The 22,255-nt window shown below is 40.6% G+C and overlaps 1 protein-coding gene across 1 annotated transcript in view; it reads right to left on the bottom strand.

Annotated features, from left to right (window-relative positions):
* The window catches only part of KCNH7 (potassium voltage-gated channel subfamily H member 7), a 384,158-nt gene that overhangs the window by 3,614 nt on the left and 358,289 nt on the right, over positions 1-22,255 (bottom strand). Inside the window, exons 13-14 of the mRNA XM_019554564.1 lie at positions 11,186-11,449; positions 4,321-4,489 (exon numbers count right to left, since the gene is read on the bottom strand). Of these exons, the coding sequence (XP_019410109.1) occupies positions 4,321-4,489; positions 11,186-11,449 (433 nt within the window). The remainder of the gene's footprint in view (positions 1-4,320; positions 4,490-11,185; positions 11,450-22,255) is intronic.

Raw genomic sequence — 22,255 nt, 5'->3', positions numbered from 1 at the left:
GATTTATGCAAGCTGAGATTTTTGGGTCACAATTGCTAAAGTGTCTGACATCTCTCCCAACTGTGCGGTTGGTCCAATAGAAAATATAGCCCCCTAAATCCTGGCTTCTTTGAAACTTCTGATGGTCCTAAAGGCAAAGGGATACTCTAAAAACCTTGGTTGCATAATATGCATTTCCCACAGCTGGAACCTAGGTCATTCTTTTTTTAAGTACAGATCTTAAAATCAGTAATCTTTTTTCAGTAAGTCATTAGAATTTAGAGCACAGCCGTGGGTAAAAAAAGAGCTTAAATGAAGATTTTCTTAAAATTCAGAGATAAACCCACTATTTGTTTGTGATTCAGAACTGATTGATTTTTTTCTAATTTTTGTACGAATTCTGATTTTTTGTAAATAAACCTTTAGGGAAGTGACAACATTGGAGATTGCTTATCTTCTCCATGCTTACATTGCTATAGCATGGAAATGATTTTCAAATTATCTTGCCAAGTTAATTAACAAACTCAGCAATGGGTAATGCCTATTGTGCTTCCCCAGCTGCCACAAGGCACTCTATAGAAGATTGTAAAATGGATAGAAATCCTATTGTATTGGAACTCATCTCCTAACAGAATCATTTGCTTTGTAAACAGATCTTTATGTCAACAGCCCTTGATCTCATGAATGTTACTACTTCAGCACCCTGCAACAGCAGATTTAGGCCTCCTCTGGCAGAGTTGCTTTTGCTAGGTGCCTCCTTGTTTGACCTAACCAATGTCATGCTGCAGAACAACTTCATCAGAAGAGATGGCTGTGAACTAAGTTGTAATTTTGCACCAGATCTCAGCAATCCCCTGGATGTTCAGGATGACTTTGCTCCCTGCACAAATATTAAAAGAAACATTGCTTCTTTGTTTGCTATTGTTACTATTGATTCCATGGCATTGAATTTTATAACAGTAGCCTAATGAAGGACCAAATATAAGATGTCATAATCACCTTCTGTTCAGCTCCCTTAGTAAGTATGAGGCTGATACCACAGGAAAAATGCAGCAGCATCAATCACCATGCAGTGTCTTTATGTGTCATAATTTTTAATGAATAAAAATAATGCATTGATAATTAACTTGTATTAGAAACTTTTTTCTCTCCCCTTATTTGCAGATATTTGTATTATCTGCAGGAGTTTCTTTGGGTGAATCTGATATATTTTATTAGACCAACTTAAATGGCTGGAAAAAGTATTTTAAGAAAACTTTTAGGTTTAAAAACCCTTCGTCAGGCTGAGGAAGTTTCTGCAATTGGTGTGTGCTTTTCCTGGATGGAATGAAAAGTAAAGAAGCCAGAAGCTGGGCTGGTCTGCATACAAGACAGGCAGTCAGTGAAGATGTAGACTGAGGAGACAATAGGTGAGAGACAGGCTGGGGGAAGGGGAGGAGAAGGGTGATGAATACTGGAAAGGTACCTGGGGAGTCAGATCTCAGGCAGGTTATAATGTGTCATAAATTCAATGAATATATTTAGTCCATGATTTTTAGTATCCAGGAGGTTGATGAAGAAGAGTTCATAGGCTCGTCTCTGGGAAGCGTTGTGTAAGTTTCCTTTGAGGATGAGGACTGAGAGATTGGAGAGAGAGTGGTTTTCTTGTGAGAAATGTGCCCCCACCGGTAATTGGGTATTCCTGTCTTTGATCGATTCCCGGTGTGCGTTCATTCTGGTGCGCAGTTGTTGTTTGGTTTCTCCTACGTATTTTCCATCAGGGCATTTGGTGTACTGGATGAGATGTATTGCATTTCTGGAGGTGCAGCTGTAAGATCCGGGAATGCTGATGGCTCTGCTGTGGGGTGTATTAATTGGGGGGGTCGGGGAGATGTGTTGGCAGGTTTTTGATTTCTTGCCATGGCATGGACTGGATCCATTTGGTGTGTTCCGGGCATGAGGAAGTTTGCTTGTGGTGATAAGGTTAGTGAGGTTTGGTGTTTGTTTGAAGGCTAGGATGGGTGGCTCTGGCAAAATCTCTTTAAGAATAGGGTCTCTTTTTAGTATGGGTTGCAATTGTTTGACGATATTCTGTATGGGTTTGAGGGATGAGTGATCTGTCATAACCACCAGCATGCGATTCGTGGGGGGTTTTCTTCTGTACTGCAGCAATTCTTTACATAGTATCCAGGTGGCTCTTTCAAACTATTTTTCCCAACTATTTAAGTTGGTGTAATAAAAGATATCAGATTCACACAAAGAACCTTGTCTGCCTATGTACTTACATCAACACGGCTACACCCTTATTCTCATGTGCCTTTTCTCATTACTTGACAAAGAGCTTTCTACTGTGCCAAAGCAGAGAGTTCTAACTTTTCTCTAAGTTTTCATTCTTTCCCATTTTCCCATTTAATAACAATAACAGAAACAGATCATTCCCTTCCAAAGAAAAACATGCAGGATGGCAAAGATACTAACACTCAGTCATGGGTGAATTTAGAGTTAAATCTTGTATTTGTCATGTCAACAAAGTTGAAAGTAATGGAATTCCGGGGAAAATAATAAGAAGGCACAGACAGGGCACAGACCAATTTAAAATTGAGTGAAATTACACAGTAAATTATACTGTATGACTAATCAGAATCTCCTGATGATATTTCTAAGATGCCATATGCTATGTTACTTAGTCATCAATAGGGAGGAAAAGAAGGAATATGAATTGTATTAGCAAAGGTACCACATATATGCAGTATTTTGACAAAGAAAATGACTGTTTTCTTTTGTAGTAGGTGTAAATGTTTTACACTTGTGATACTCCCATGGTTGTTTATTATAGAGACAACTGCAAAAGAGATTTATGTATCAAAAGCAAAGATGCCTGCAATACAAATGCTACTTCTGCTAGGAAGGCAGCTGGTTCATTCTGTGCCTTCTGAGGAAAGCAGAGCCCTTCAAAGACAGGGGGAAAATTCCTGTTTTCTAAGCAAATGGGGTGTGTGTGTGTGTGTGTGTGTGTGTGTGTGTGTGAGAGAGAGAGAGAAAGAGAGGGAGGGGAGAGGGGGGTGCACATGTGCATGTATAGAAGGCCAGGAGTTGCTTTTGAAAGTAAAAAAATTGGAGAAAGAGGGAGGGCAGAGAGAATCAAAAGATCTGCATCCAACAGACTGAGTGCAGGCTTCTCAAAGACTTTAAGAGTAGGATTTTTGTACGTATTTGGAGGCTAAAACCAGATAGGTCACTAAAGGCGTTTGGACATTCTGCTAGGAACACAGGCCTGGAGAGAATCCTTGGGTCATTGAATCTAGTCTGCTGTGACCTCAGGGGATTATGTAATAAATGTTTACCCCCCAAAATCCACAAGAACATCCATTTTAGCTCTTCCTGTGAACCAAATCCCAAAGCATTTGCCACTGGTCAGTGCATTTCAAATCATACAGGGGCCCTGCTAATGTCATAAACCAGATTTGACTTCACCAGAACAAAACTAGGCATACCATATATGGCTTGCACAGATATATTGGGAAAGTAGCTCATTAGTTTTAGAGGAGCCTCCAAAGCCAACAAATAGAGAATGAATTGATAAGAACACCAAAACAAAGATCTGAGTGACTTGGTCACAGGTGTCCATATCTGGTGGGAAACTTGCACTATTTAGTGAGTAGTAGGATGCGGATGATGTCACCTAAGTATGTTTTAGTAACTGGGGAGAACTAGGATGTGTATGCTGTAACATGATGCTGTGATCAGTGTATAAAAAAGGTCTGTGGAACCCTAACTACTTTATACTCAGCATTGGGGTTATGTTCATGCCTGTACCATGCCTGCAAATGACCCAGATAGCACAATGTACCGGTTAGCCATGGCAGTACCTATGCCAGCATCTAAGTTTCTTGGGAACAAGAAATCTGGCTGAGCTTTTGTTACTAAGATCCAGGGCCTGCAATGTCATGGAATAACAAGCTTGTTAGGGGCACAGCATCACAGACAGCATCATGACAGTGCATGCACACACCATCCAAATTGAGGGAGCCTGACATGACCGGTAATATCTAACCCCCAAACTGCTGAAGTCCTACACAGCAAAACGAACAAACCTAAACCCAACCACCCCAGATCTACCATGTGTCCCAGCAGGACAGCCGGGGAGACAAGCACTATTAATGCCTTTGGCCTTTCTTGTAATTTCAAGTAATTAGGTTGGTAAAATATGCTCAGATGTACCAGGTATTTTAAGGGTCTGGCTGTATGTGGCTTAGACGCTCACAAGTCATTAATTACTTCTGAAAATTCTCCCACAAAGTTCATCCCTGTTTTAATTCTATTGATATAAATTGTCTTATAGCTCCTCTCACACATCTTTACCTGTTGAGTTGTTCTTGAAGCAAATCAAGTCGGTGTTCAACTTCCCCATAGGTAAGTTCACTTTCAGATTCACAGATGCCCCATGTCACATGGGGGAACGCTGACTGACTTGAAGCCTCATGGTATCCTTTTAGATTTTCCTGTTCCCAGCTTCTTTTATCAGTGATATCTGATGAAAAAAATCATGAAGTATAAATGTACTGGTCCACTTAAATGTAGCTGTTGTTTGAACCTGAAGAATGGAAGACATGACCAAGCTGGTGTGACACTATTTACACTTGATTTGTAAGAGAAGTTGGTCTGTTGCTTATTCAACCAAACAAATTAGAATTTTGCAAACCTCTGAAATATAAGTCCTACCTTGAGAGAAATTAAATCAGTCACATCTGTGTTTTGCAATCCTAGCATATTTTATTAAAACATATATATTTTAATTAGTACAATGTCCCATGATACATACTTCCTTTGGTAGGTCTTATCATTCCTTTCCATGTACACTTTTGGGAATTTCTGGAGTAGATAATATACTACCTTTCCTTTCTTACAAGCTTTGGGAAGTGTAAGAGTTAACACTGTTGACATATCATAGGATATCCAGTGAAATGAAAAGTGGAGTTCAACCCTCCAATATAGTAGATCAGACTGTCTGCAGATGACTCAAGCAGATGACTTTGTGTACGTTAGTTTCATTTCAAATTTTTATATTTGTCTAAGAAACCATGAAAAACTAGATCCTTACACAGGAAGGCAGGAAATAGGTGCCATTATGAATGGTTTATCCAAATCCTTCTACATAACCCTCTCCTCAACCTATCATGTATCACATTTTTGGAAAGATTATTTAAGTAGAGATAGCAGAGAAAACTGTCCTCAGGTGAGATCAGTGGTGAAAGTAGAGTGAAGCAGAAAGGAAAGCACTCATCACTAGAGTTCATATGGGGGCAATGTTCCTCTCCTTTTGACAGGGAATATTGGATGTGCTTTATTGCATTAATGGTGCTTTGCGAACTGTGAGATCAGAGGGTTTCCTGGAATTTGAATATCACATGACATAACATAAACTAGCTTTATGCATAAGTCTAAAGAAGGAAGAGAAGATTTTACCTTGGCTCCATGGTGTCCCATTCAATTTCTCCGACTAGTCAATACATAACACAAGGGAAGGAAGAAAGGAAAGGCAATGACTGGGAATCATAATTTTGACTGAGCTAGTATGTATCGCACAATTTTCAGGTTTCTGAGGAAAGTGGGAAGCTTTGGGAAGGGTCATGGGACAAAATACTGACAAGCAGAAGTCTGGCATTATCTCAATCCACACCTGCATGTAGAACGCATAGTGGAAAACCAGATGACTGATTTTAGATGGTGAATTTAAGGAAAAAAATCTAAATGGTACATGCAGTTTGTTTAAACTGCTTTTTTACTGCCCTGTAAAATCTACGTGGAAATTCTCAAGTTAGACCACATTTGTTTTGTTTTATGCCATAGTATCTCTTTAGCTGTGCCACAGGGGAAATCACAGATGTTTTTGTCTGGGAACAAATATTTGTGGAATATTTTGAGTAACACCTTCAATCTGATTGCCAAATACCTTGCATTAACTGAAGTTTACAAAGGATCATATGCTCTCATCTAAACATTCTGGTCTTCTCTTTCAGGGGAATTGTGTACTTCTTCCTAGGTGTTCCCACATATATAAATAGCAAACAGTGATATCCAGGGAAATTAAACATTACAGCTAAACATGGCCCTCGAGGAATGTCTTCAAGGTGAGACCTAAATTAATAAATGTCTAAACAGCTGAGAGATAAAAATCCAGGGCTTGAATAAAGGCTAGGGAGTCCTCAAAGATCACGGAAAATAGGTTTCTTCGGCTGTTTGGGGATTAACAACTACTGAAAAGCTTCTCTGTATGTTCTCAAAAGAGGTCCAGAATCGAAACACTAAATGCTGCAGGTCATAATTGCCTTAGCACTGTTTATACAGTACCTGTCCCAGGCTATCCAGGGAGGTATTCGTAGCCCCTTATGATCCAAGAAGACCTCAATGGCAGACCAGGCAGAAGAAAAGTCTAACCCTCTTTTCTGCAGCTGTGAAGGAGGATGAAGGCTGCAGCAGATCAAGGGTCTCCAATTGTCTTGGATTCCATGCCATTGGACTTAGATCCCTATCTGTCAAGGACTGTGCTTTTGTTGGTGTGCAGCAACATCCTCATGCTAAAAGAAGTCATGCATAGGCATCTTCCTTATGGGAATTATACATTTTCTCTGCACAACAGAGAAGTCCTACGGTGATCGGTGAGTGGTGACAGGGATAGGACTGTGAGATCTGGAAGTTCCTAGTCATGGACCGGCATGTAGGTGGTGGGTGTTTGCTTCAGTCGTCTTGTTCAAGGACAGAGGCAGTAAGACCAGTTCGTCAGCTACACCCATGACTAGGCAGTCCTGTTTAGGATCCACTCCGCTCACCCCACATGGGGAGGGGGCTAGAAAAGGTGCCCCAAACACAGTCTGTCTCAATCAGTTCCTGACTGGATAATCGTGTTCAGTGGGACCACCTCTGTGTGGTAACAAAGAAACAAAAATGATTTTTGGAACCTGGAATGTATGAACCTTAATGGACTACTCAAATAGTGATTGTCCCAAGCAAAGGACAGCAATAGTCTCTCATGAACTGAAGAAGTCCAGCATCAACATTGCTGCCCTATCTGAAACTCAACATGCTGCAGAAGGACATCTGAAAGAAAGAGGTGGAGGATACACATTCTTCTGGAGAGGGACAGCAAAAGAAGAGCCACGAACACATGGAGTTGGTTTTGCCATCAAAAATGAACTTGAGAACTGACTCTCAGAAGACCCAATTGACGTTAGTGAATGCCTCATGACTCTCCATCTGAAACTCGCCAAAAACCAACAGACGACAATTGTGAGTGCATATGCCCTGACTCTCAATGCTGATAAAATCATGAAGGAGAACTTCTACTCACAGCTTGACACCATCCTCTCATATTTTCCAAGGGAAGATAAGATCATCCTTCTTAGAGATTTTATGCTAGAGTGGGAAGAGACTCAAAACTTTGAAATGGTACTATCAGAAAAGAAGGCATTGGACATTCAAATTCTAACGGGGTCCTTCTCTTGATGAAGTGTGCAGAACATGGACTTGTCATCACAAATACCCTGTTCCATCAAAGAAACAAGTTTAAGACATCTTAGAAACACCCTAAATCAAAACACTGGCATTTGATTGATCATGTGACTGTTCAGATTTGCGATCACAGGATGTCCTGATTACGAAAGCCATGACTAGCACTGATGACTGTTGGACTGACTGCCACCTAATTCATTCCTGCATGTCCATCAGGATTGCTCCTAAATGAAGAATACAAATGAAGCAGACATATGTTAAACACTGAGTGCTTGAAGGACCCACTCAAGCAGAGAGAATGGCAGCAACTGCTGAATGAGACACTACCAACAGAGCACCCAGAATGAGTTCATGAGCACTGGATGGGACTCAAGACAGCTGTTCTCTCATCCTGTGAAAATACCATAGGATACAAGACCAGGAAACATCAAGACTGGTTTGACAAAAATGACACTAAACTTCAAGGTCTCATTGACAGGAAATGGAAAGCTCTGTCTGCCTGGCATAATGACATCAACTCTGCCATCAGGAAAAATGCACACCAACAAGCAAAATCAGAGGTGCAGAGGAGAATACGAGAACTGAAGAATGAATGGTGGATTCAGAAATAAAAAGAAATCCTGACATCCATGATACTGATGGCTTCTTCAGTGCAACCAAATTTGTTTATGGCCCTAGCACTCAAGGCCTTCAACCTCTAAGATCACAGGAAAAAACAACACTCCTGAAAGACAGTGAATCAATCAGTGCTTGCTGGAAAGAACATTTCCAGGACCTTCTGAATCATGACTCAACTGTTGATGAAGATAAGATCAACAACCTTCTGCAAAAAGCAATCAGAGAAGACCTCAGTTTGCTGCCTGGCCGAGGTTGGGAGAGCCATAGGGAAAATGAAGAATAACAGGGCAGCCAGTGTTGATAGAAAACCTGCAAAGATTTTCAAAGGAGAAGGAGAACAACTTATGTGTCAGCTTCAAGTCCTCATCCTTAAAATCTGGAACAAGGAAGAGATCCCAGCCGACCTAAGGGATGCCTTGATTGTTACCATCTTCAAGAAGGGGGACAGAGTTGATTGTGGAAACTACTGAGGCATCTTGGCACCATAATGTACCTCAATGACAGAAAGGTCCGACCTGGAATTGAAATTGTGTATAGGATGGATAGAAGACTTTTCAACCTCAACAGATTAAAGTCCAAAACTAAGACCATGACAACATCCATAATGGAACTCCAGTACGTGGATGATAATGCTGTTATTGCTCAATCTGAAATGGATCTCCAAACCACTCTTAATGTACTCTTGGAAGTCTGTGAGAGTATTGGCCTAACTCTAAACATCAGGAAAATACAAGTCCTTTACCAACCTGCTCCATATGGAGAAACAACCCCCACCCCACCATTCAAATCAACAGAGAACTGCAGGAGAACATGGATAACTTTGCCTATCTTGGAAGCTATCTTTCATCAAAGGCAGATATTGACACAGAAATATAACACCGCTTGAAATGTGCAAGTGGAGCCTTTGGACATCTGAGTAAGAGAGTCTTCTTAAATCATGACATCCTTGCTGAAATGAAGCTCTTGGTTTATCAAGCCATTGTCATTCTAACTCTGTCGAATGGCTCAGAAATGTGGACTGCGTATGGAAGAGCTTGGAAAATTATCACCAATGGTGCCTTCACAAGATCCTTTGGATTAGCTGGGAGAATAGATACACAAAGATCAGTGTCTTGGCCAAAGCAAATTCCAACAGCATTGAAGCCATGATCATCCAAAACCAACTTCGCTGTACAGGTCATGTTTGCATGCCTGACTCCCACCTTCTAAAAAGAATCTTTTTCTCACAGCTGAAAGAAGGTCAATGACTAACCAAAATGGAGGAACACTCTTTGGGAGGGATCTCAACACTTTGAAACAGCTCATTGACAGGCAGAAGAGGAATAGAGGAACAGGCAAAAAGAACATCAGAACATTCAATGCAGCAACACAGTGCCCATCCCTCCTGGAAACACCTGTCCTGACTGCGACAAGACATGTGGATCTAAAATTGGGCTATGGAGCCATCTGCGGAATCACTATTAAGCTCCTTGGAAGACAATCTTACTCATTCATGAGTGATCGCCCATCATATCACATTCCAAAATGTAAATTAATGACCAACATTAAAGCAACTGTTATGTGGTATGTTGTGTGTCATAGTGACAAAGAATTACGGATTTTTTCACATTTATGAGTTCATTTATATGAATACTTAATAATTCTAAGCTTATTAATTCATAGTTTAAATTTATATGGAGTTTATTTTATAATGTCATGTTTACAATTGCCTTTATACAAAATAAAATCAATAACTGATTACAGGAATGAGAGTTTAATTTAAAGTGTTGATTTGTTGAATTTAATGTTTTTATGAAAGTGGCAAGAAAGGCAACCAGCTTTTCAAACATGCTACTAAAATCTCAGCATTACAAAGGAAAAAAGTATGCAATCTTAATTAAAATATATGCCCTTTTGACAGACTAAATTTAGCTCAGAGTAAAATCTGCAATAGGTTGCCTTGGAAAATGTTGCTATAGTTGCAAGGACACATTTCTGGCTACCAGCAAGGGAAAGATAAGCTTTCAAATTGCAATATGTACACAGCTAGTTTTTGTGCCTCAGCATTTGACCTTAGCCCACGAAGACCAGCTTTCATATTGCTGGATTTCTGGAATGTTAAAAATATGTTGTTTGAGAGGATTATTTTTAAGAAGCATTTTAAATACTATCCTCGAAAACTAAAGTTGATCTAATATGTAGTTAAATTTACTGTGCCAAGAAACAAATTGAGGAAAACAGCAGTAAGCACTGAATATACAAGTCTTTTCAGACTTAAATAACTGCAAACAAACCTTCAGCAACATTTGTTAATGTTGTACTAAAACTTAACCATTTAATTAGTTCACTCTGAATTTCACTGAGACAATTAAGGCTTTAATAAAAGAAATAATACATTCAAAGTTGTGATAGAAAGCAACCACTCCATTTTAACTTAATTGAGATGGCTTAATCTTTGTAAAACATTTGCCATATATACTAGGGGCCAAATCCTGCTCTATTTACTCATCTAAATTTCCTGCTGAAGTCAAGCAAGACTTGTTCCTATTGATGATATGGCTTCATCAAACTCATATTTAGTATCCCTTCTGTTAAACAGAAGATACCCCATCCAGGATTTTGTGCTGCTATCTAACACTGTAGCACAATGTACATTCCATCTTCCAACATGTTTGATGGATTCTCTGCCAGTATAAATCCTAGTTTACAGCAATGAAAGACAATCCCAAGTCCATATTTTCAAACACTGGACCCATGCAACGTTAGTGGGTACCTTTAATATTTTTGCTTAAGGATATGAATCTAAGAAGATTCAGTGATGGAGTGATTCATTGCCAACACGTCAGCTAAAACTCAAGAGCTTCTCATTTTCCATTTTATTCCTAATCTGCCAAATTACATTCCCTTCATGGGAAACATCTTGGGTTGAATATTCTCTATATGAACTAGAAGAATATTCTTTGTGAATGTTTAATGAAACACTTAAAAATAAATTCCTCTGTTATTTGTCACTGGAGCCATTCAGAAAAGTGTTTTTTCTTTCTTTTTTTTTTCTCATTGGTCCTCAGAGCAAAGCGTTGAATAGTCCAGCTTTACAAAAGAGCAGAACAGATTAAATTACCTTTACAAGAATGACTTCTTTTGTCAATGTGTATCCTTTCTGCTATGTGCACCACTTCTTCAAAGTCCAGCCCTGTAGTTTTGCCTGTCACTGATGGGTAATCAATTATTCCAGCAAACAGGGGTTTCTGCTCATCCTCAATGGATGATACAAAAGATGATGACCCACTTTTCTTCTCCTCGTAGTGCTTCCTTGTATATTGATAATGCCTGGTGCTATCCACTGAGTCCTCAGGATCATTCTGATTGTTCTCTTTGTAATAGCCTGTCAAATAGAAATAATTGTATATAATAATGTGTGGTGTATGAAATCTTGTTCCAATTTATTCTGGGTCTCAGGGGCAGAGTAGAAGTTATTATTATCCCATTTAGCAGGTTCAATCTCTGGTAGGAATAATATAACTTTAAAGCCTTTTCTGTTAAGGAGCACTGCAGAGGTGCTGAAGATGTTCTCTCTGATTCCTAGATAAAAGAAGAGATGCATTTCAATAGCAGTCCCAGATGGCATTCCCTAGGTATTCATGAGGGATTAACAGGTCCCTCCAGCATGCTTCATTATGGAGCATATTGCTCATTTTATAATTGCAAAGACCTCAACACATCCCCTATATTTTCTTACTGTTTTTTTCACTTCTGAAAATGAAGTGGCAGAAAGTTTTACACCTTACTAATGGACAACCATATAAACATTTAGTTACATGTTAAATAAATGAATCCCTTATTTAATTTCCCCTTTGACTGTGTTTGCTCCCCCTTGGGACTGCCAGGGTTATCAAATTCAATACATTCAGAGTGTGTTTGTCTGCTCATTAAGATGTATAACGTGCAAGGATCAAATGCAATTGTGCACCATCATTCATACTGGCTACCTCCTGATTTCTTGGGGCAGCTTAAGATGTATATTTTGACACAGAAAGCCCTAAATGGCTTGGGGCAAACCTCGTCAAAGGGTCATATATTCTGGGCATTAGTGCCACACTCATGTTTAGCAGAGATAATTGGGATGGGGAAGGAATAATAAATAGAAGAGGGCCGCTAGCATTTTCTGTGGGAGGTTCTCACTTTTAGAAACTACTGGCCTAGACTTGGTCCAAAATATCCTAGTTCTGTTTATTCTTAGAGTCATAGAGTCAATGGACCAGGAGGGACCTGTAAGATCATCAAGTCTGGTTCCCTGCCAACCGGCAAGGTTAAAGCACTCATACTAGCTCAATGAGGTGCTTATCCAGCCTCCCTTGAACACCTCCAAGGATGGCGACAGCACCACCTTCTTAGGGTGACTTCAAAGTTTATCTATTTCCCTGACTTTTGGGGAAGAAAAAGACATGACAAGGCTGGTGTGTATGGCAAGAAGGACTTTGGCTGAATGTAGAATTCCTCTTTGGTTAATAATGGGTGATAAACAGCTGTAGTTTAATCCTTTTGTGCAGCTGTATTTTCATTCATAGCAAAGAAGTTGGGTAGGTGCCTTTTAAAAATTTATTATAAACTGAAAAAAGAAATAAAACAGGGATTAAAGCCAACAATGGTTGTAGATTAAATACCAGTACAGAGACCTCTTTATTTGTCTTTAGTAAAACACTTAAAGTGAGTTTTATTGGATGATTTCAAATCCAGTATTTTAACTTGCCTATTTTTAACATACATGTTGAGATTATTTCAGTCCTGAAAAATGTATTTAGAACACATTTTAGCAGGGTAGTCTCAATAAGATATAAATACTGTAACTAGTTTGCATTAACTTCCTGGGGAGACAGCATGATTCCCCATCTGCTTGCTGCTAATTACTAGTCAACATAATTCTGGAATGACTGTAATCATCACTACAATGGTTAATACAGCATTAAATATTTTTCCTTGGTTGTTTCTTCTCCTTTAATAATGTTTTCTGGTCGCTGTCCACAAGAAAAGTGAATTGCGGCCTGATCTACCTTTAGGAGATCTGCATATATAGGGCACCATTCCGGCACCAATCAAATCTCACCTCCTTCAAAATCTGGGCATTTATCTCCTAAATCCAGAGATCTACCTTAGTGAGATTGCAGGTGATGCTGACTAAGACGGGGGTGAGATCAAGGTGAATGGCCCACACCTGCGTTTATTTCAAATGAATCTTCAAAGGAAATCAATGTACTTCTGTGGTAATCTTTTTTATAAAGATACTTGTCTTTATGGGGTGAAGCCATACCTGTAGGTGGCTCAGCAGTGGTGCTCAGGTGAGGAACGGATGCAGAGAACTTGCCCTTGTGTGGCTCTCAAGGGTTTGTGGCTGATTCTATAGATGGCCATCCCATCTGCAGATGGGACAACTGGGGAGAAAGGTACATAAAAAGATTCTAATGGAAATTTCAATCCCCTTTGCTTCCCCTTACACCACAAGTTTTCCTTTGGAAGTGAATGAGGGAACTGCATTTTATAGCAGTCACTCTCAGTCTAAGGGCCTTGTTACACAGTAATTTTAGATGACTTCTGGAGCTCTTGACCCCTGGATTGGCTGCACGTTAGTACCTTTTTAAGTGACTTAAAACACTCATTATTTGGTTTAAAGTTATACCACTCCAGGGCAGGATTATCTCTAATCCACCTAATTTTCCTTCTGTTTCATTAGGGCATGGCCACTCTCCACAGCTCTTTCACTCAAGTTGAAGTCCTCCAGCATCCCAGGATGCAGTGGCCCTTCCTGAGTCAGGGTGAGTGAAGATCCTGGGGTGCAGTGGGGCCAGAGGAACAGTGCCTTGCCCCATGGGCATGTTGGGTAGAGTGAGCACCGCAGCTCTGGAGTGCCTGGTGGCAGGAGTGCTGCCCCCAACCACTCAGATTGGCTCTGCTCCCACCGAGAGCAGTGAGCTCGTCCTGCTCCTAGCTCCTAGTCCTGCTCCTGCTCATCAAGCCTCTAGTGGCAAGTCTCAGCTGTGCAGGTGAAGGACACCCAGAGACGGTTTTTTCCCCTTAAAGTGCGACTGTTCCACTAAGCTTATCAACACTAAGCCAATAGACATTTGTGTGGCTTTCAGCATGAGGTGTAACGAGGCACTAATAAGATTAATTACTCATTTTGCATCAAACTGAAACTGTAAAAAGACCCTAAAGCAAATGTTTGAAATTGTCACATTTTTGACAATTTCTTATGCTTACAAAAATTTGTGAATCAATCAGAACAGACATAGGCTATTTTTAAACACTGATTGATTGAGTACATATTTTCAAGAGCAGTTTAGACAGAAACTTGACTGGGATGGTTTAATCAGAGATGATCCTGCCTTGAGCAGAGGGGCTAAACTAGATGACCTCATGAGGTACTTTTCAGCCCTAATTTATGATGATCCTGTGATTTTATGTGTTTACAAAGGGAGGTTATTGAGGCTATTTTAACACAGACTAGACAAATTCCACATAGTGGCTGAAGTGGAAAGGGCAGATAAATCTAAAATATTTATGTACCAATCACTATAAGGCTGCAACCAGATGCCACCTTGTTGCTGGCATAAAAATGTTTATAGCAGAACAAAGCAAAAGCAAACAGAGATCCATGCCCTTTGCTGCACCATAGAAACCCAAATTTGTGGCCATGACAAAAAGTTACATCCTAGAGGCATGCCACTATTCTGTGGTGGATGAGTTTGTTTTAAGGCAGGAGTGCATGGGCAGCCTGGAGATGCCTGCTCTCTCCAATCATCCCAGGAAGGAGCACTAGGGGCTTCAAGGGCCTGATCCCTAGAGAAATTCCCTGGGCACACAGGATCAGGCCCCTGAACCCCAGGGCATCTGCCTGCGTTTCCCCATTTGTAGATGGGGCGTGTTGCCCCCACAGGATTTAGCACCTGAAGCTCCAGGAGTAGCAGGGGCCTGACCTTCCAGAAGAGTGGGCAATATATGTTTTGCCCAATGAAATGGATCAGGTGCGCCAAGACACATTCCAGCACAGCTGATCTGCTTCATTTGGCAACATCCATAGGCAGTTAGCCAGACTTTGCCCTCAGTTACACTGCTGTAAAACTGATGTGGTTCCACTAATCTCATTACAGTTTATCTGGATTTGCATTGATACAGTTGGTAGCATATTGGGTGCTAGATGTCCCTGCAGCAAGTGTAGTGGGCACCTAACATTGGAACAAAAGACTGGAATACATGAAGGGAAGGCTCTTGTCAATGCTATCATGTAGGTACCTTCCAGAGTTAAGGAGGTTAACTTTTGTCCATTTTTTCCAGTGTCATAACATACAGCCTTGTAGGTAGAGAGATTATTGCATCTGCTAGTTGTGTTGCTGTGGTCAGAAATTTTACCATGCCTTTGTATTGAAGTTGCTCCAAAAAGGTTTTCATTTGGACAGAAAATCATCTGCGTAAATAATTATAACATATACTAATGCACTGAGAACAATACCATGATCTTGTGTGGCTAAAATATGAATAAAAAATGGAAAGTGCATTCTTTATCTGTTTCTCAGCAACAGGAGCTAATGGAGTACATAGGGCAGTTCAGCTGAAATACATTACAAGTAGTCTCTAGGTAATTCTTTATTTAGATGGGGCACTACCATTTCTGCCCTTTTCTAATGAAACCATGTCATTGAGTTGTAATGAATGTTTCAGATGAGAGAAATGGCTTTTCCCTGCTAAGTCTTTTTTTAGTACAAGGATAAGCACATAAGTTCAGCCTTCATCACACAGACTTGCAATTCCTCACCCCACCTTTCCCTTTCTATTCGACTGAAAAAAAGATTTTGACAATTAAAAAAAAATGTATTCCCTGCAGAATGACCCTTATTCCTTACCATCTTCTAATAACATAGGTTTTACTTTCTGATTTATATAGCTAGAAACATTTTTTTGAGACTGATTATTCTATATTCTCCTGCTTTGACAAACACCTATACAAACATAATTTGCACTGTTTGTGAAACTCATGTTAGCCTGCAATGTGTTTTGGGTGTCTGCCAAACAGCACGAATGAACTGAATGACACTGAAAAGTCCTGACTTATGAAGACATCAGCAACTCTGAAAAATAATAAAACCCTTTAATTCCTACAAACTATGGGAAGGCCTGCTTTTTCCCCCATACCAAGTCCCCCCCTCACCTGGGGAAAAAGGGAGGAAATGGACATATGAGCTGTGCAACAAATATATATCCCTGAAATGTTTTTTTCTTACAGTACTTTTGTGAATCTTTTTAAGTGTACCAATTACTATGGATCATACATTTTCTTACTTCTCATACTCACCAAGTAATTACTAAAGTTCATTACAGTTCAGTAAATAGTATCACATATAAACTTTAATTTTACATTTCATACTGCTGCAGATGTTGATACTAGTAAAAGTGGAATAGCACTTTTAATAGTACTGGTATTTGTTACCTAAAATGTGTCTTGCTGAATTAGACTAGTTTTCTAACCTGCTGCTTCAGAAAATGGCAAACTTTTCCCTTTTTTTCCCTACCCTTGTTATCATTTAGATGTATATCTCATTTAATTTTGTGTAGGAGACAAAGTGTATAACTTCCTAACCCCTGCAAAAAAATGATTCACATCCCAAACCAAGGCAGATAATCTTTATCATTAACATGTATTGCATAACTACAAATATGCTCTATGGGCACAACATTTTCCATTTCCTTTTAAAATCCTACTGCATCAATTTATGCTGCATCAAGTCAACCAGTTCCTGAGAAGTTTTACACGGTGACTATGAAGCAGGGTTGACTGAATGCTGAAGATTGTTTTGCAAACTTCCACTCCACTCCTAGCAGATGTTTGGTTCATCCATCATGGTCCCTTTTTGTGTTTGATATTCACGTGGAAATGGTTTTGTTTGCAGGAATTGGTTGGAGGATGGTAGTCTCTATATGAGTATCCATATATACCCACTAGCAAAAGTGACTGATAGAATTCTCTATTGGCTATTTATTATTGTTCCATTTAAAATATCAGCTGTCCAAACTACAAGTAGAAACAGTAAGATATGACTTAGATAACCAGCGATACACCAAAACAGCAAACAATGAGGTAAGAAAGAAGTCTGTGAACACCACCACCATCAAATGACTATGGAAGCAGCGTTTTCAAAACTGTACAAAAAATGTTGACACACAAATTGCACATCTCTGCACACAAAGACATGCATATCCTTTCCACCTGTTTTGTCAGGAAGTGTGAGTCATTGTTTAAGGCAGACTTTGAGCAGGGCAACATAAACCAGGGAAGTTTTATTCCCCATTCCAGTAATCAAAGTTTTTCATTTGGTATCAAAGCAAATATTGTAGACAATGGATGTATCTACATGAGATGCTGACTGCACGGTAGCCAAAAAATACTACACAGTAGCATGTCACAGTACAGACAGTTCTAATATGCTACTGTGCAGTAGCATCACTTTGAAGATGTTTGCCAGCGCTACTGTACAGTAACTGCAGTTACTGCACATTTATTTATTTTGCTAATACAAGTGCTAAATAAATGTGCAGTATCAACTGTGCAGTAGCATCTCATGTAGATATGATCAGTGTGTAAAATTCACAGAACAACACAAGATATGTAGACACTTATTTGCTTCATATTTAATTAGAGCCACGGTCACAAGGGGTAGGGCTTGCTGACAGAGCAATTAAAGCATCTTGTTACAGATCTAGAGATGCAAGTTTGATCCCTGCTCTGTACTCATGGTGAAAGCTGTCCCAATTGATGTAGCTGTAGCACAGAAAATACAAAATCAAGAAAAACAGTAATAAAATGGGTTAGAATCCTCTGAGATACTTTGTTATAGCAGTTAAATCCCTGTCCTGGATATGAAGAGAACTAGTTTTTCCAGTCTTTTGTCTCTCTCACAATTCTGTGTGTTTTCCTATCTAAAAATAATGATTGCATTTCTATGCTATATTTGTATAACATTTTCCATTCATTATTCATAAATAGTTATGAGTTCAGAGATAATACCATGTACCCAGTTCATAAGGTTGGTGATTTTTAATACATTGACTTCAAGAATTTCAGACCCAAAGCTCTATGGATGTGCAAATCCTTATTATAGGAGAAATTATTATGAGCTTCAGTAGATTTATTTTTCAATAAAAATAGAATATATGCACACCAACTTTATTTAAATAATATTAAGGACCATATTTCTAAGTGTTAGTCTTTCCTTTTGCATCCAAAATTGGCAAATGTAAATAACTGCAGTTTTTCTACCTAACTGGTCCTGGACACAAATAATTAGAGAGAAGGTTCAGGCTGGACATCAGGAAACATTGCTTTACAGTTAGGGCTCCCAGGCTCTGGAATAGGCTCCCAAGGGAGGTGGTGCTCTCTCCTACCTTGGGCGTCTTCAGGAGCAGACTAGATAGATATTTGGCCACAGTGATATGATCCCAGCACCCGTTCCTGCCTGGGGCAGGGGGTCAGACCTGATGATCTGTTTAGGTCCCTTCTGACCCTAATACTATGATACTATGATACAAATTAAATGATTAGAGGAAGGTGCTTTTGATTTCCAGGTGCTGCTGTGTTCCTATACCCAAAATACTTAAATTATGAATGAAGAAAATGGAAATTTAGTTATGGCTAGGCAGAATATTTGACTCTGAAGGCAATCATCAAATGCTGTGAAATTTAGAAATCGGCACCTGGAACTCTATTTTTAACAACCTGGAACAGGGTGGAATTCTGCAAAGGTCTCTGAACACCGGGGAATTTTATGTATCATGTGTGTTGCAATACCTTTGTTCAGCACAATGAAAGAATTAAGGACAGACTAATAGTTCTTCACATTCACTTTCTTTAATCTTAATAGTCAAAATAATCTTTTAGAATTATTTTAATATGAAAGTTTATTGTATGGAAGTTCCCTTGCCTTTCACTAGTGGAAAGCTACAATAATAAGTATTTAGTCCACATGACAGGCAGAACTAAAGGTCACAGTGGGTGGGTCTACACAAGATGCTCTACTGAGCAGTAGACTAAGTGTCACCATGTGCATGTGTGCACCATATACTACAGTAAATTAGATTACTGTGCCGTTAGGTACTACCTGTAAATACAGATAGTAAACAACTTGCAGAGTAGATACTGTGCAATAATAGTTGTGTAGACACTGTAGACACTCATGTAGCTGTTGACTGGGAGCAAATTTTCTTCCAGTCAGCCTAGACAGTAGGGGGCCACAGGGGAGAGGGAGTTTTCTGTCCCCAGTCCTTGCACTGCTCAATTCCCCAGCCCCCTCTCTCCCCTCCCAGGAGCTGGGAGCCAAGCTGCACTGAGACTGGGGAATTCTCTGCACCCTGTCCTGGCTCCTGACATGGAGCTGGCAGCTCCAGAGGGTGAGTAGAAGCTGGGAACCCTTTGATGTGCATGGTGAAGAGAACCACCTCCAGGATGCATCCCTTCCTGGGGCTAGAGTTCTCCTGCCCCCATGCCCACTGCCACTGGCCCCATACCCCTTACCAGCTCCCAGGCTAGCATCTGGGGGATCCTACAGCTCCCCCTGCCTGCTGCAAGCAGGCAGAGTAGTGTGGGAGCAAATCTGCTCCCAACAGGTAGCATGTATAGACATCCCAGGAAGGCCTACTGTGCAGTATTTTACTGTTCAGTAAGTCTACTGTGAATTAGTATCACATGTAGATGTGCCCAGTGGGTATATATCCATGCAGTGTTTACTGTGGTGATATGTAATTATCTCTGCAGTAAAGTCTCAGCACCTACACATGTGCCCCTATTAGGCCACAGAAAAATAATTAACTTTGCCATAGGTTAGTACTTGTAGACACACCTTCTATCCTGTGGTGGCAGCATTATTTAATGCACCAATATTACACCAAAATTGTTGATGCTGACTTGGTGCAGAGTCACTTGGATGGACTGGATGTGCTTAAGTCAACAGGCCCAGATGAGCTGCATCTGAGAGTACTGAAGGAACCGGTCAGGCTCATAGCAGAACCACTGGCGGGCTGTTTGAGTGCTTGTGGTGCTTGGTTCAGGTTCCGATAGACTGGGAAAGGACCAATGTGGTCCCTATTTTCAAGAAGGGGAGGAAGGAGGATCTGAGTCTCTGAGATTCTCTAGTTGTGGGAATCGATGTGGATCCCTGAGGATTCCCAAGCCAGGAGGAGACCCATGGGCCAGGTGATGGCCATGACCCCTCAGAAGGATTTCCCCAGTTGGAGGAAGAAAGTTTTCTTTTGTTATTTATTAGAATATTTACCTATATAAATAAATAAGAAATATATAAATGAATAAGAAATAATATGTATATTATAATTCAATAAACTATAAAAAGTTAAGAGCATTGGCGTGGAGTTGACTCTATAGAGGAAAGAGGGACCTATGCTCAAATCACTGGTGTCCCTCTCACAGCACTGTCGCCTGCCTCATCTATCCCTTCAAATTGAGGACGGGCACACCCTTGGGTGTTCCTGGGTTACATAAGTAATTATAGTCCAGTCAGTCTCGCCTCCATCCTTGGAAAAGTCTTTGAAAAGATGATTAAGGATCATGTGAGTCTAGCAGGAAAAATGATGCAGCAGGGCAAACAGCATGGATTTGTAGTAGGTAGATCATGCCTGACTTATCTGGATTCTTTTTATGACCAGGTCACAAAACACTTAGATGCAGGAGTAGAGGTAGATGTCATTTACTTGGATTTTAGGAAAGCTTTAGGTAAGGTATCTCATCCCATTCTCATAAATAAATTAAGAGGCTGTGACTTAGATGATTACACAGTTTGGTGAGTGGCAAATTGGCTTGTGGGTCACACCCAGAGAGTGGTAGTGGACAGGTCAGCATCAACCTGGAAGGATGTGGGCAGTGGGGTCCCACAGGGCTCAGTCCTTGGACCTGTACTTTTCAATGTTTTCATCAGTGACTTGGATGTGGGTGTGAAGTGTACTCTGTCCAAGTTTGCAGATGATACTACATTGTATGGTGAAGTGAACACACCAAAGGGTAGGGAACGATTTCAGGTGGCCTGGACAGGATGGAAAAGTGGGAAGAACTCAATAGGATGCAGTTCAACAAGGACAAATGCAGAGTGCTGCACCTAGGGCATAAAAATTTCGAGCACACCTGCTGGCTGGGAAATGACACTTTCAGCAGCACAGAAGCAGAAAGGGATCTCAGAGTCATAGTGGACATAAAGATGAACATGAGTCATAAGTGTGATGAAATCATCAGCAAAATTAACCAGACTTTATCAAGTATCACCAAGGAAGTGATACATCCCTTCTGTACAGCATTGGTTAGATCACAGTTGGAGTACCGCATCTAGTTTTGGGTGCCATACTTTAAGAAGGATGTGGATAAGCTCAAGAGGGTCCAGAGGAGGTCCATGTTTATGGTTAAGGGGTTGTAGACCAAGCCCTATGAGGAGAGACTAAGGGATGTGGACCTCTTCAGCTTCCACAAGGGAAGGCTGAGAGGTGATCTTGTAGCCACCTACAAATTCATTAAGGGGGAATATCAAGGAATGGGAGAGGCTCTGTTCACCAGTGCGCCTCCTGGTGTCACAAAGAACAATTGTCACAAACTCACAGAGAGCAGATTTAGGCTAGACATCAGGAAGAACTTCTTCATGGTAAGGATGGTGAGAATTTGGAATGGGCTTTCAAGGGAGGTGGTGCTCTCCCCTACCTTGGGGGTCTTTAAGAGAAGGCTGGATAGACATCTGGCTGGGGTCATCTGACCCCAGCACTCTTTCCTTCCCAGGCAGGGGGTCTGACTCCATGATCTGTTGAGGTCCTTTCCAATCCTAGCATATATGAATCTATGAAATGTGGGTAGACTCTGATAGGGATGACTGGGGCACAAGGGTGCTTCAGTGTGGGGGCTGCCTGTTGGCTAGCCCTGTACTGGAGCACCATTGTGTCCTAGCCAGCCCCTCTGCAGCACATTGAGCTGGGTTGGAACAGCCCTGGGTTGGCAGGGTGACACCCTAGGCTGCCTTCCATCTTCAGCTATACCAAATGGGCTCAATGTACAGTTGTCCTGGCGGCACCTGCAGATGCACTTATGAAGATGCATGAACTATGCCACAGTTTATTCAATTGCATTAATTCCACATGTAGATGCACCCAGTATCAGTTT

The sequence above is a fragment of the Crocodylus porosus genome, unplaced genomic scaffold (genome assembly GCF_001723895.1).
Source record: "Crocodylus porosus isolate Cpor-Errol unplaced genomic scaffold, CroPor_comp1, whole genome shotgun sequence".
NCBI lineage: Eukaryota > Metazoa > Chordata > Crocodylia > Crocodylidae > Crocodylus > Crocodylus porosus.
Note: the sequence above shows the minus strand (reverse complement) of the source record. Positions and strands in the feature narration are given on the sequence as shown.